The sequence below is a fragment of the Micromesistius poutassou genome (genome assembly GCF_964030765.1).
Source record: "Micromesistius poutassou genome assembly, chromosome: 17".
Classification (NCBI taxonomy): Eukaryota; Metazoa; Chordata; class Actinopteri; order Gadiformes; family Gadidae; genus Micromesistius; species Micromesistius poutassou.
In genome coordinates this window covers 7,780,007-7,794,328 of record NC_140287.1, presented here as the reverse complement: position 1 = coordinate 7,794,328, position 14,322 = coordinate 7,780,007, and the positions used below count along the sequence as shown (strand labels likewise).

Below are 14,322 nucleotides of genomic sequence, written 5' to 3'. Positions count from 1 at the left end.
CTCACCTTGTCTATATATCTATCTCTTTACTTTTAGTCTACCCACACAGTCAGATGCGCGTGTTGCTACAATTACTGATCCCTAATGTACGAATTAATAAAACTTCATGACCATCTGTCCATAAATGAATGTGTACAGCACTTACATACACTTTGGTAAAGCAGCTACCTTAATGTTCCGCATCTAAATGGATCTCAAGCTAATCAACAACATTAGTCACAGCCTTACCCCGAACATGAATATAAAAAAACAGTTTTGTAACAAGTATTGCAACACATGACATTCTGTATTTGCCAGGGCACTTGGAGGCCAAACACGGACTACATAACTAGAGTTTCTTAACATGCAGGATGTGGTCAACTGTCACGTAGCAGGGATGAGGGATGAGGAAAAACAACTCAGCAATGCATTGCCGGGGCCACAAGTAGGGTGGAGAAGGGCCTCTTTGTGTGTGTGTGAGAATTGGCTGGTGTAAAGGAGCATTCTACAGATGCCTCAGTGGTAAGTGAGGGCTCTGTTGCCAGTGCTAATGCAATTGTGCCACATGATGTCTCCTTGCGTAAGCCACGAAATGGGTGCAAAGATAACGGGCAAGAGAGGGAAAAAAGAAGGCATCCCAGAGCTAACGAACGAGACGTCCCAGGAGACTCGGAGAGTGGAGAGGACAAAGTCGAGGAGAGGAGGGGCATGAGAGAGAGAGAGAGAGAGAGAGAGAGAGACAGCAAGACACAGAATACAAGCGACAAGGAGCAATTGACAGAAGCCACACGAAAAAAAGGTGTACTCGTTGACCGAGTAGGTGAATTTAAATGGCGCAACAAATTTTTGTTTGAAAGGGATTGTAAACAGAGAGAGTCCAAAAAAAAACAAAGTGTGGAGAGCCATGAGATCACTTTGGTAGATGAATGAAACCCCCAGCAGGGATGTTGGGAGCAGCAGCGAGTCATTTCACGAAACCAAAGCACGAGGGCGAGGATGACGCAACGCGACAGCAATAAAGTCCTTGCAAGTAACGCATCAGTCTGGGGCTGGAAGCCTGCAGGGGTACCAGAGACACACTCACTTACCCCGAATGGGATGCCTTTTATAAACTGATCGGAAACAGTCCCCCCACACACACACACACACACACACACACACACACACACACACACACACACACACACTGTGACCGCAGCCATGTGTGGTGATGCAGAGTGCTGACTGCTGGAGTTATGGCACGCTCTGGCTCTGGACTGCTTCAAGCCAACAGAGGATGGAGTGGGGGGAGGGGTGAGGGGGAGAGAGAGGTGTGATCGTAATTAACCAGTTTTGTGGTTTTGCTGCAGGTTTGTTTTGTGTTGTTGACGTAAAGGGGTTCCGAGAAGCTATGTTGGGAAAGGCAACCACAACAAAAGGAACACCATCCCAAGGTGAGCGCTGGGGGGTGGACGTGGAGGAGGGGGGGAGGAGCTGAAGCTACGCTTTGCCCGCCGCTCCACCAATGTGGCATACGGGCTGAGGCAGCCCGACAATGTAGCCACAGTTTCCATGGCAACCAGGCTCCGGTCCTATTAGTGGTTATCTTCACCAGCCACACCAGGTTTTTTTTTTTTTTCTTTTTTCATGTCCTCCTCTTTTCTTCCCTTTTGGTGCCGGTGTAAATCAACCACCAACAGGGAGGGTGAAATTAGGCAGCACGTCGATTTGAAATGGGGCTTCGAGCTGCCTTTATTATATATTTTAAAAAAGACAGAAAAGGAGCACGTGTGGGGAGCGGAAAAGGATGCATGCATAAGCGTGCACATATGCAAACTAAGTCACAGACTCATTCGTAGAGACTCACTTAATGTGTCTCAAACACACACACACACACACACACACACACACACACACACACACACACACAAGCGGGGGGGCACAGAGGACACAGTCGAGAACACAAAGAGGAACACAAAGAAAAACAAACGGTTGCCACCGAAAGCCAAAAGCTACGCCATCCAACATCCGCTGCCCTATATTTCATATTGTAATCTCCTGTGCCAGAGGATTTCTTGGCCCAGGGCCAGATTGTGTAATCTTGTGGCAGGGCAGATGGCTCTCCATCTCCCTCGCTGTGTCGATCAGATCCCCTACGTTGAGGACAGCGGAAGAAGCAGAGTTCTCCAGTGGTGGTGGATGAGCCACCACCATCAGCGGGGTGTATGTATGCACGCTAGCCAGTGCTAATGGGGACGGTGGTGCTGGTGCTGCTGGTGGTGGTGGAGGAGTGGTAAAAGAAAGGGCTGTCATCGTTTCCCCTCAGACCTAGAACTGGCGTCCATTGAGGGCTGGGCGCTGGACACAACTGTAGACACGGATTAGGATTAGTCTGGATCTCTTGGGAGAGACCCATGTTTTTTTCTTTTTTTTCTTATCCGTTCCATTGATGCACACACACACACACACACACACACACAGAGACACTCTCTCTCTCACACAGACACTCATATACCCACATGCATGTACACACACACACACACACACACACACACGTTTGAACACACTCTCTCTCACACACACACACACACACACACACACACACACACACACACACACACACACACACACACACACACTCACAAAGTTGAACATACAGTAGATACAGCACCCCAAAGCTGCACTGCAGAAAGGTGCGGCTTGAATTTAACACAGAATGTGAGATTGGTGAGCATGGTGAGGGGGACTTAGTGTCCTTCAATGCCACTAATTGTGTTCTGTGTTCCCTCACTGCAGACCCACACCACAGAGAGTCTGGGTCTGCAGTGAGAGAACACAGTGAGAACTACCAAGGTGTTTTTTTTTGCAGCATAGTGATATTTCCGTAAATCTATTGCATCTGTTAACCTAATAGCACGTCTTATGCGCTACAGACTAAAACTAAAGGGACAATAAAGCCCATTACTCATCCTCTGAAGGCGTAATTAGATTAAACGCTCTTACCACTTCTTATGTTACAGGCTAAACTATTTTGAATGAATTATTTTGAAAACTACTTCAAATTCCCATAATATTGAGGCCAGTTAAAGTTTATGGATAGAAAGTCTGCATTGGAAAGTCTCCATAAAACATGTTACACGGTTGTCTGCATTTATTTGTCCAATAACGGTGGAGGAGGGCAGAGTTTTGGACGGTTCGTCTAATCCACTCTAACTGCAGACAGTCAAACCAGGCCATGCTGGGGCCGGGGGGGACTCTAGCTTCTCCCCTGCACTCTCCCTCGCCCTCTCCTTCTCCCTCAACCACCAATTACCAGAGATCTGAGCAGGCGAGGGCCATTGAGGGCCCGTGATGCGGCCAGGGCCACATTCAGGGGACGGTGGAGAGAGAGAGAGAGAGGGAGGGAGAGAGAAGAAGGAAAGAAAGGACAGAATGATGGAAAGAAAGCACAAGAGAACAAAGAACGGGAAGAGAAAGAACGACAGAAAGAAAACGAGGGGGGGGGGGGGGGTGCGGGGTGAGTCAGACAGATAAATGTGTCTGCCTGTGCCCCACAGCTGTGGAGAATAGTCTCGTGGTGGCGTTTTCTGGCTGATAAATTAATTAATATAGCCATGAACAGGGGACGTAATGAAGAGAGGAGGGTGAGGAAGGAGGGGATGGGGGGGGGGGGGCATATATATGGACCGAAGAATACCTCCAGAAGACCCTGAGGCGGGCAGAAGAGAGAACTGAGTGGATGCTGCAAGGACAGCCGCAGGTACAATGCTGTGTTTGTATTCGCTCTCCCCCTGCTGTTTATACTCATCAAAAAGGAATGCTAAGTCCATCACAGGAAGAGAGAGAGAGAGAGAGAGAGAGAGAGAGAGAGAGAGAGAGAGAGAGAGAGAGAGAGAGAGAGGCCTACGCCTGTTAAGTCGAAAGCGCAGAGTGAAATATGCGTTGGTTCCGCGGTGACCGGCATGCATGCTCTCTGGAAGAACTCGCTGCTCACTTTCCCAGATGATGAGGAAGAGCCATGGGAGAGAGAAAGGGGAGGGGGGAGACATGAGTGGTGGGGGGGGGGGGGGGGTAGAAGGACGGGAGAGAGGGGGGCGGGGAGAGACAGAAAGGAAGGATGGACGGCTGAGGTTCAGGGTTTGTTCAACCAAACATTTAATTTGGCAGAGCTCCGTATTATCGCTGCCCCCCCCCCCACCCACCCACCCCACCGCCTCCACTCCCCTTTAGACATACCCAGAGTAGCCCCCCACTGTCACGACCCATGGATTAGAATGGGAGTGGGAGTTATCAACCCCCCCCCCCCCCCTCCCCTTCCACTCCACCGTCCCGCCACCAGCCCCTCGATCACAACCCCACATTCCTCCCAGACACCGCTTCACACAAACAAAGTGGCCCGTTCCCACCGCGCAGCTTTGGAAAAAAAACTTGAAAAAAACGCCGATGGTTTGTGATGGAAAAAAATCCTGAGGCATCTCAAGAGGTCGTTTGTTTCTACTCCTCTTTCGTCGATCTTCTGTCCGGCCGTGCTCCGCGTGCTGATACGCTACTGATGTCTGCCTGTTGTTACTGGTTACCAGTAACTGACACACACACACACACACACACACACACACACACACATGCAAGCACACCAGAGGTCGGTCTCGTCCACCAGAAAAGGGGTATTTTTGTGTATTTTTTAAAAGCAGTGGGGGTTATAGGATTTGTCCCTTCAATGTTCTGAGAATAATTAACTCCTAAGACAACATTATACTGCCTATTATTGTTTTACGAGATCTCCGAGTTAGTATGAATGATCATTGATCATGGTCAGATTTTCTTTATATGAATATTAATTTTATGGCGCCACATTATTAGGGGCTAGAATTATGAAAGGGGCGTAGTATATTATCCTAGTGGTGCGTGTCTTATGATGTGGGAAAGAAGAGGGCTGTACACGATGTTATAGTAATGGTCCACAATTTTAATGGTATTCATTGACATATCCTTTTTGTGGAACGACTCACACTACTCACGTTGGTAGGCTGGTGGTTAATGTAAAACGCACACACACACACACACACACACACACACACACACACACACACACACACACACACACACACACACACACACACACACACACACACACACACACACACACACACACACACACACGTACATCCAGGCACACAGAGCGGTTGCCTATAACAGGAAATTCCTTTGCAACCCTTCTGCTGACTAAGACCTCGGCATGAGGATAGCGTTAGAAAGAATGTAACGTATAGGGAGCTTCAGTTACCATAGAGCAGCAGTCAGGTCGGCATATGTACAAGCCATTACCACGCAGTGGGAAAGTGGCTAAAATGTCAGTGTACTGCGCAGGCGCTGTACGCACCATCATCCAATGACAACGTTCGTGTAAACCGCTAATTGGCCAAACTGCCAGAAACATGAGAAAAGAAAACGAGTAAAAGTCTTAAATAAATAAACAAAAAAAATGAAGCTAAATGAATCATGTCCTTAGATGGGTTCGTTGTGTGTCTGGGAAAACGGTAGACTTGATTCCACAGCGAATGCCTAATCCTTTGAGATTATAATAGCCTTTCTAGCCTTTCCATAGTCTCGCTGGGAGATCAAAGGAACCAATCAAAGAGAAGAGGCTGCTTTCTCCTGCACCGTTCATTCATGGTGAGCTCGTCTTGACATTGGTGTGAAGTAGGTTGGGAGTCACACTCATGAATGATAGAAGACCCCTTGCCTCCTCTTCTCATCCCCATGACCGCGCCCAACACCAAAACATGCCTCTGTGCGTGTTGGCAAGGGGAAAATGGAGGAGGAAGAGGGGGTGAACAGGGGCATACATCTTAGTTTCAGCAAAACCACCGCGACTGAAGTGCAACCACACTCAGCGGTATACTGGGGAAGAATGTGCACACCGACCACGGAAGAATTAATAAATGTATGATGCACATATGGCAGCATTAAATGAAATAGTATGGTATGGTATGATGGAGAACGCCAGCCAACCATGAGATGGATGCTACCTTCAATGAAGGAGTGGCATGTGTGGTCGCATGAAACATGGTACAACAGTGTCACCTAGTGGACGCTTTTTTGATACATTCGAATTGATTTCACCACACCAGTTACTATGGAAGTTCCTCAAAAGAGAAGTGCGCTGTATCGTCCAAAAATTCAGGTTGTCTACGAATATGTATATCTTAGATTTTCCGAAAATTATGCAAATCTAGCTGTGGAAAAAAAATATTTTATAAAGCGAAATTCAAAGGTCATTCAGGAGCAGGAGGTTGATTTTAACCTTTTGTTGCTTTCTAATTGCCTGGTACATTGAGTTTAACAACCCAGAGTTACAGGCAGAGGAATTGCCAATGTCGAACACCTAATGCCAATGAGTCCAACACTCTGAGTAACCCAATTAATGAGCACATAACGACAGTGTGTTAGTCAAAATCAGAAGTCCTAACTGTCGGAAATAAGTTATTGATTGATGAATAAGTTTTCAAATACATATTTCATCTGTTTTTGAGTTGTGGTTTGATTGGTTATTCGGAATTCCAGTCAGAGCATTGCTTTTAACAAGAAATTGGCTTAGGGAGCTAAAAAGATATCCTTGAAATTCAAGACGCTGCCATTAGCCATTGATTCTTTAATTACAGCTCATTTATGGGGAAAACAAGAGTGTAAAAAAAAAAAAAGTACAGCTCTGATTAGTTGAAGGTGCAAATTGTGAATACATAGAAATAATCCCAGACATGCAACATTGGCTCTAAACACAAAACCCCAAGACCAGCTGAAGACCTGTCAACACCAAAAAACATACAACAGTTACCATCAGCTTTTGCATGTTATCGCACAGATATGCAATACAAAGCAAATCATACAAATCATATGATCAAGCATATACATATATATTTATATATATAAATACTACACCCCATAGTAGATTGATGACAATACAGATGATGGAAATATGAAACTTTGTTACAAGAGCATTAAGCAAGCTTTCATTAACAACCCCGGAGCTCTGCTTGTCAGACTCTCGTTCCAAACAAGCAGAGAAGCTTAACATCCAGTTTTTTGTCTTTATAACCCAACTGCCAGGGCGTTCGGCTCTAGGTCCAGGACTGACTGGTATCAAGACACCGGGGATAGTGTATATTCTCTTTATTGAGCCAACATTGACATAGGATCCCTCCTCTCGAATCAAACAATAGTAAACTAATAGATGTTAAATGTTGTGCTAAGACATTTACAGAATAACTCAAGGTTTTCCTTTGACGCCTTTACATATGGATTCATGTCCACGACTTGGCATTAAAGCAGATCAAATTCCATAAAGATGAAGAAACATGTTTTCTTTGAATCAGAGCATTAAACACACTAGGTAGCCCTGTTACGCTACAAGGCCATTTCGCTAGGAGATGATCTCCATCGGTAGAAGCTCAATACATGTTGACCGTATTCCACCTTTTTAGAATATTCAGTTGCATAACGTGAAGATTTTCTCAAACCACCAGGGGTGATATGAAGAACAGAAAAAGTAAAGACAGCCGTTTCTTTTCCAGAGCCACCTTTTGAATAATTTCTTCTTGAAAAGGGCGATAAAGCAACAGTACGTCTAGGGCTATTCTGCCGCCTGGCGGCCCACTCTCCGCCCTGTGGACCATCACGGGCAACAGCGCATCTTATTGTATTAATTGGCATGAGAGAGAAAGGAAAAGAAAATGAAATAAAAGATATACAGCCTCTTCTCGTCGTCGCCAGGGGCAACGTTAAATACGTCTCGACTAGTCGCTGCGGTGGGCTTGATCAGAAGCCCAGCCTTTGCCCGTACTGGTATTAGAACTGAACTGCTATTGGTCTAGCTGGTAGTGGGTCGCTCAGTCTAAATCGGATTGCCTTTGGTCTGTCTTCCCGCGTCAAACTCTCCTCCCCCATCCCCCGCCCCCACCCAACAGGTTCGTCTGAGCGAACCCCGCTGGTCAACCCCCCCCCACCCCCACCTTCACGAGCATTCATGACATGGTGGCAAAATAGACAAGGAGTGAAAACACGTTAAGCATGGTTCGTCTGCCGGGAACTAGCTTTTTTTTTTTGTTTTTAATGGTGGACATACTGCATACGCCAAGCTCTCCCATCAGTCCCAGTTCTCCCAGTCTTCGTCCAGCTGAAAGAGGAGAGGCACGGAAAACAATTTTAGGATAGCCGGTGTAAAAACTCAATGAAACACCCTCCTATGTTCTAGTAGATGAAACTGGGACTGTGGGACTGAATCCAAGGAGGGGATCAGGAAGGAAAGTATTGATCCTTCTGGATTTCATTAGTAAAAACATCAGCACCCCATTCGTCTAATCGATATAATTTCTCATCATGTTGGACCCCTATATAAACATTGTGTCACTCACCAATGCAAAAAGAACACATGGGCTTAAGAGCAAATGACAAGCCCAGGTTAAACGAGGTGAATCCCAGTTTCATATGGTCTGTAAAGGGTGCTCACCTCTCCAGAGGCCTCTACTTTAGACAGGGCCAGTTGGACCTCCTCCTCTGTCATGTCCAGGTCGAAGTCCTTCTCCCAGTCCTCACTCACGTCCGTGCTAGAACCTGGAGGAAGCAGGAGAAATGATTACATGAACTGCTGGAACACCCTTCTTTAAAATCGATGAGACTGGGCCCATTTGTTTGCTCATCAAATATTTATATATTGAAGCAAGCATCCTAAAAAATGTCTGTGGTGCAATAAAAAATATAAAAGTGAAATTCCTCTTTAAAATGTTGTACATTTTCACCAAGATGTCATCTATCAGAGTTATTAAAAGTATGTCTGCATCTATATATACATCTAATTTTAAAATGTGCCTTTGAATTGCAGAACTGCATCTTAATCAAAATCCTATTACGATTTGGGCTTCCTAAATTAGACATTATAACATTTAGTTTCCCCAAACCGCTGACTACTAACAAACTAACTGCTTGTCACCTCAAGTGAACATGGGGGCTCTCTGCTTACCCTTCTTGCCGTTGTTGGATGGCGTGGACTTCCCGCTGTCGGAGTTCAGCTCAAACACCCTCAGGTCCTGGGGTCCTTCTTCCTTGGTGGTTTCGGGTCTCGGGGCTGCACCGGAGGCGGAGGCCCTGGTCGGAGCCCTATCCATGGTCTTCTCTGGCTGGGCTTTGGCCTCTGGCCGGGCCTGGGCGGGTGGAGGAATGTTCAGGGCGGGGCTCTGGTCCTCCTGCATCTTGTCCGTTGGGGGTTTCTTCAAGTGGACCATGGTCAGTTTGGGCACCAGCTCTGTAGCGACAGCGGTGGTGGCGGCGGCGGCGGCACTGGGCTCGGGCTTCAGGACCTCCAGCTGCGTGGGGAGACTGACGCTGTCGCTGCTGACCGACATGGTGGTGTCCCGCTCGCCGCACGGGGACATGACGGGGCTGGTCGTGCTGGATGGGGAAACTGCAGCGGTGCCGTCGCTGTTGTTCTGATGGTTGGGGTCGAGCGGGGGAGTGAAATCCAGTCTGGACGACGTGGCGCCCAGGAAGTCGTCTGGGGGTAGAGAGAGACAGGGCACCGGTGTTACAGAGGTTAAGGGGGTCGGTGCGTGTGATGTGGGTGGTCCGACATCACAGTCTCCTTACCTTCCTCCTCCTCCTCCCATCCCAGGGTCTCCGAGTGGGTGGTCTGCTCTGCTCTCTGCTTTAAGGCCAGCCTCCTCGCCTCCTCCTTGTGATTGACATTTGCATGTGAGTGATGAAGCACAGTACGTTTCAGCCCATTCAGTTCTCATTTCCCTTCTAGATTTGTTTGTAGGTTATTTTCTATTAATTTATTCAGCAGAGGCTTATCCAAGATGACTTTAATTAATGAGTGGAGGGGTTAGGCTTTTTTCCTAAGGATCCCTACAGGCAGAATGCGAATATTGGGGTAAGAAACCAGCACCGTATCTTCAACGTCTAACTACGTGTCATGACGTGTACTGTCCAGCAGGCGGCGCCTATGTCACAGTGTTAGGCTAACTGCAAACTGAGCTTGAAACTTTTGAGGGGTGTTTCACATGGGAAACAAAAAGGAGATATAGAGGCAAGGCAATTTACCTGTTCCAACTGAAAGACCTTGTAGAAATATCTCTGCCAGAATTCTGAATGAGCCACTGCTGCTGGCACCTGTGTCAAAACACACATTTATTATGCGTCTAAAACTCTTGAATTCCTCTTTAAATAAAAGGGGAACCACATCCAACAATTCATATAAATGAGTAAAACATTGTACCATTTTTGTGTATAGGGCTCGTATTGAGGGACTGTTGACCAGAAGCTCTGATACTTCTCCCTTCTTCTCCTCCATACTGAAACTGGACAGCCAGTTGTCAAATTGCTCGAGGGGACCTGGGCAGAGACAGGCCAGGTGGAAAATCAGAAACCAATGACAGAGAATGACCCACTTAGCAGCTTCCAGTATCCAGCCAACAAACGCACCATTACTTACTATCACTTTTTATCCGGATTACTTCTTATTTGACCTCTCATTAAATAGAGGTAAAATATTTATTATCAAATACATTAATTAAACATTATCATTATTATTATTATTATTATTATTAATAAATAGAGTCACATTTACATGTTAATATTATTGTCAAAACAGTGAGATGTGGCCGTCAAAACAATCACAGTCAACAAGCAATTTGAACCGCTAAGATGGCTATGATGACTTAGTGAAGCTAGAATGACTCTTGAGGTTCTGGCAGAGCAGCCAGTGTAAGGGGTCCTACCATCAGGCTCGTTGCAGTAGGTAGCCGGGTCGGCCTGGAGGCTGTAGAGTCTAGCCTGAGGGAGAAAGAGAAGGCTTAGCTACGGCTCTCCGTCTACCACAAGCTCGTCATGTGCTCACATATACTACTTAAGACTACAGGGGAAGGATGTAATTAATGTTTCAAATGGCAGACAACTTTCAGCCTGAATGAACACGTTATTATTAGGTCTTCAAATGGCCTTTGTGGTGAGAGTATCATACAGTTTAAATACTACACACAGACACATTGTATGATAAGGAGTACATTGCGTCAGAGACACTGACAGGGATAAAGTCAAACCACATCTCATGACTGGATTGATCCAGTTAACCAAAACATGTTTTCTCAGAAGATGCTGCTTCTGAACATGTTTTCTATTGCCAGCCTGACCAATAAATTAATATTTTTAATAATGAAAGAATGATGAATTTTGGTGACATCATACGTTTGACCAGTTGGCAATGGTCATCATGCTAATACTTCCATAGTCACATTATTTAGTTTGTAAAAGTGTGACTCTTTACTGTAAAAATGGTACTTTACTTTTCTACGACTAAGGAAAAACCTATTGGTCCATTTGATTTATCTTTGTTCGGTGGGCCATTAGCCTTCTCTGTCGCAGGAAAGCCTCCACGACCAAAAAATAGGCCACTAAAGAACTCAACGTGGTAAAAATAAGTGCCGTCATCTTGCTATTACCATGTTGGCATGTGTAGGCCTATCATCTGGTATAATTAGTCCGGTATCTGTTATTCACAAAATGACGAAAGTCATTGTACATAGAACCCATGCCAATGTGTGGACCTTTACCTAAACCTAACCATTTCAAACATTACACATCACCATATGAATTGGTATTGAAACACATAAAAGTAATAATTTCTAATGTTATGTGAGAGCAGATTTCAGTGCCATCATACGTATGAACTTCCTTGTTGCCCCAAACATGTACTCAAGTAAACAAGTATTAACAAACTATAAATTATTCCAAAAACTTTGTAATCGAAAATCGATTTTAAGTCATTTTTCCAACATCTTATAAATACATTTTATATTATGTTGACATGTATGCTATTTTAGGCAAGAATTTCTGACGATGAATGACAATGATGAATAGTTCAATTGTCGAAGATAAATCCTTCGCTGTTGCATGCTGTTGAGAATAAAACTGATATTCCGCCAACGTTGAGCTGCTGGCCCAGGTGTAGCCTAACTAAAACTCAATTAAACCGGAAATGTCTCATGATCCGAAATGTTATACAGCATTAAAATCGTGTTTAGAAGTGTATACCACTAGCACTACAACAGTAAAAAGCTCTGATATGATTGTAATGCACACTGACACAATACAGGTTAAACTGACTTTGATATACGAACAAGCATTAGTGGAAACTATCTGACTTATTTTGCACACCTGGGAACAAAACAAAGCGAAAACAACAAGTACTGGAGTAGGCTACTTGTTCCAATTTTAGTATTAGACTTTAACATCCCTAGAGCATACTGTGCCCAATCCCCCAAGCAATTATTATTTGTGCTATTCTCAAATCTCAAAAACAGCCTCTCTGGAACTGAAACAATGAAATCCTTTGTGGTGAGGGGAAACTTTAAACCCTGCAGTGAGAAAGTTTTAAAGTGGTAAACCAGGTGGGGATTCTAACACTCAATCCATCTCAACCCAAATACTACTAAAGGGAATGAAGTCATTTAGCAGAGGCTTTTTATCAAACGCGATTTACAATGCATTTATTTTAAATGTACTGCTACTTGTACAGCACATATTGCACATGATGCACATATCAAAAGCAGGTAGGGTTGAGGCTTTTTGCTATGCCTAAGGCGTACTGAACCGAATTGGGCTTCAAACCCAGGACCTTTTAGCAGTCAAACACACCAACCATCAGACTATCCTGTCCCCAATCCACACAGACACAACGAACGATGGCCCACCTTGTTGCTGTCGTAGACCTCGGTGGTTCCCGCCGGGGTCGCCACGAGTGTGATGACATCACAGTCGATTGTCATGTCCGGGGGAGGGGCTAGAGTGTCCGTTATTACCCCTAAGAAACTGGAAAGTCCCTTCTTCACCTTTTCTGTCGTCTCTGAGGAGCCCTCAACCTGAAAACATAAAATAGCAATACTAAAAATACTATTCATATAAAAGGGTCACACGTTGTATGAGGGAAAGCTCTACGTACTATATCAAAGCCATATGCCATGATGACAAGTTTATATTATATACAATTTAATTAATAGTTTATACAGACGTTTAAACCATGAATTTGATTAATATATTGCTATGATATTGGCATTGTTTTCAAGTTGCTGTACATTTTTAACTATCTAACATTAGCAGTTTTTACCTTAGCAATTTAAAACGTCTTTAAGTGCATAACAGAGCTGTGATTCAATTTAGGATATATATGTTACCGCAAGTTTGTTTCTGACAGCGCTGGCTGTGGCCACAATTGAGCAGGCGGTGTCATGTTGTACAACATTGGAGAACTCTGTCAGATCTCGTTTTATGAATTCATAGGCCTCAGACGACTGCAAGAGAGGAACAGAATGATGGCATTAAATGAGGTAACACTACTTAAATACACAGCATAGAGAGAGAATCAACTTCCACTTGGGCTGACATCTTACCTTATCTTTGACGGCCTGGATGCTTTGCTGAAACCAGCCTCCCCACCAATTTTCTCTACAATAAAAACAAAAACATAGCTTACGTGATATAAATCACAGTATAAAGCAAATGTACAAACTACAATTACGAAAACGTTCGACGGGATGGACAGGCCATTGCTAAACATAGTAAAACACCAAGCTCTGACATGTAGGAGAGTGTCGAAGGGATTTGTTTCGAGGTATTATTGAACTGCTTCACATGCTAAACTAGTTAGCCAGGATGTCGCGTATTGCCATGACTACCATTGTGGCAGTCCGGCTCTCGCTATTATAATTCCACCATAACAGTATTCATGTCCTTTGATGAATAATGATTTCCGTAATATTGAAATGTATCGCATTGCTTGTTCTGTGGCGAACGCAGGAAATCTCCCTGGCTAAGCTAATGCTAAACAGCTGGCGCAATGTTTTGGTAAACAGATCAGACTTCCTCGTTATTGTGCAGGGTTCCAAGATTCATTGTTCAAATCAAACTCACAAGACGTGCTGTTAACTGACAATCGACAACGTATAACATAAAATCGTTCGATGCCAAGTCATGGTTATATGTTTAAAACAAAAAGTATTTTGCGACTTTCTCACCCTTCAGCCATCTTCAGACGATGACATCATCAATATTTACCGAACTCTAACCCCAACAGTAAAAAAATAAAAATAAATAGGTCACCTATTACGCATATTTATAATATTACATAGTTATTGTTGATATTTGCAATGCAATACAAGCTGTTTTCAATGTTACCACTTTACTTTATTGATATAATCGAAAAAAAAATAGTATTTTCAGCACTAACTACGGAGGCTGCAAAAGGACAAACTGAACTAGAACGCGTACACAAGATATACCGATAGCAGAGGACTTGCTTTCTTTTTCCATCGTTGT

The 14,322-nt window shown here is 44.5% G+C and overlaps 1 protein-coding gene across 1 annotated transcript; it reads right to left on the bottom strand.

Annotated features, from left to right (window-relative positions):
* Nucleotides 1-6,595: 6,595 nt before the first annotated feature.
* bsdc1 (BSD domain containing 1) lies at nucleotides 6,596-14,068 on the bottom strand. The gene is made up of 11 exons (XM_084482482.1): nucleotides 14,022-14,068; nucleotides 13,398-13,452; nucleotides 13,182-13,298; nucleotides 12,702-12,869; nucleotides 10,731-10,785; nucleotides 10,229-10,344; nucleotides 10,054-10,122; nucleotides 9,598-9,682; nucleotides 8,975-9,505; nucleotides 8,465-8,568; nucleotides 6,596-8,131 (listed from the first exon to the last, which is right to left on the bottom strand). Exons 1-11 carry the CDS (start codon nucleotides 14,030-14,032, stop codon nucleotides 8,102-8,104), a joined length of 1,341 nt encoding a protein of 446 aa, XP_084338608.1. The 5' UTR covers nucleotides 14,033-14,068; the 3' UTR covers nucleotides 6,596-8,101.
* Nucleotides 14,069-14,322: the final 254 nt, after the last annotated feature.

Coding starts and splice junctions, on each gene's coding strand:
- bsdc1 (XM_084482482.1), bottom strand. Junction 12,870..13,181: donor CTGTCAGAAACAAACTTGCG/GTAACATATATA, acceptor TTATGTTTTCAG/GTTGAGGGCTCCTCAGAGAC. Junction 10,123..10,228: donor GAGCCCTATACACAAAAATG/GTACAATGTTTT, acceptor GTTTTGACACAG/GTGCCAGCAGCAGTGGCTCA.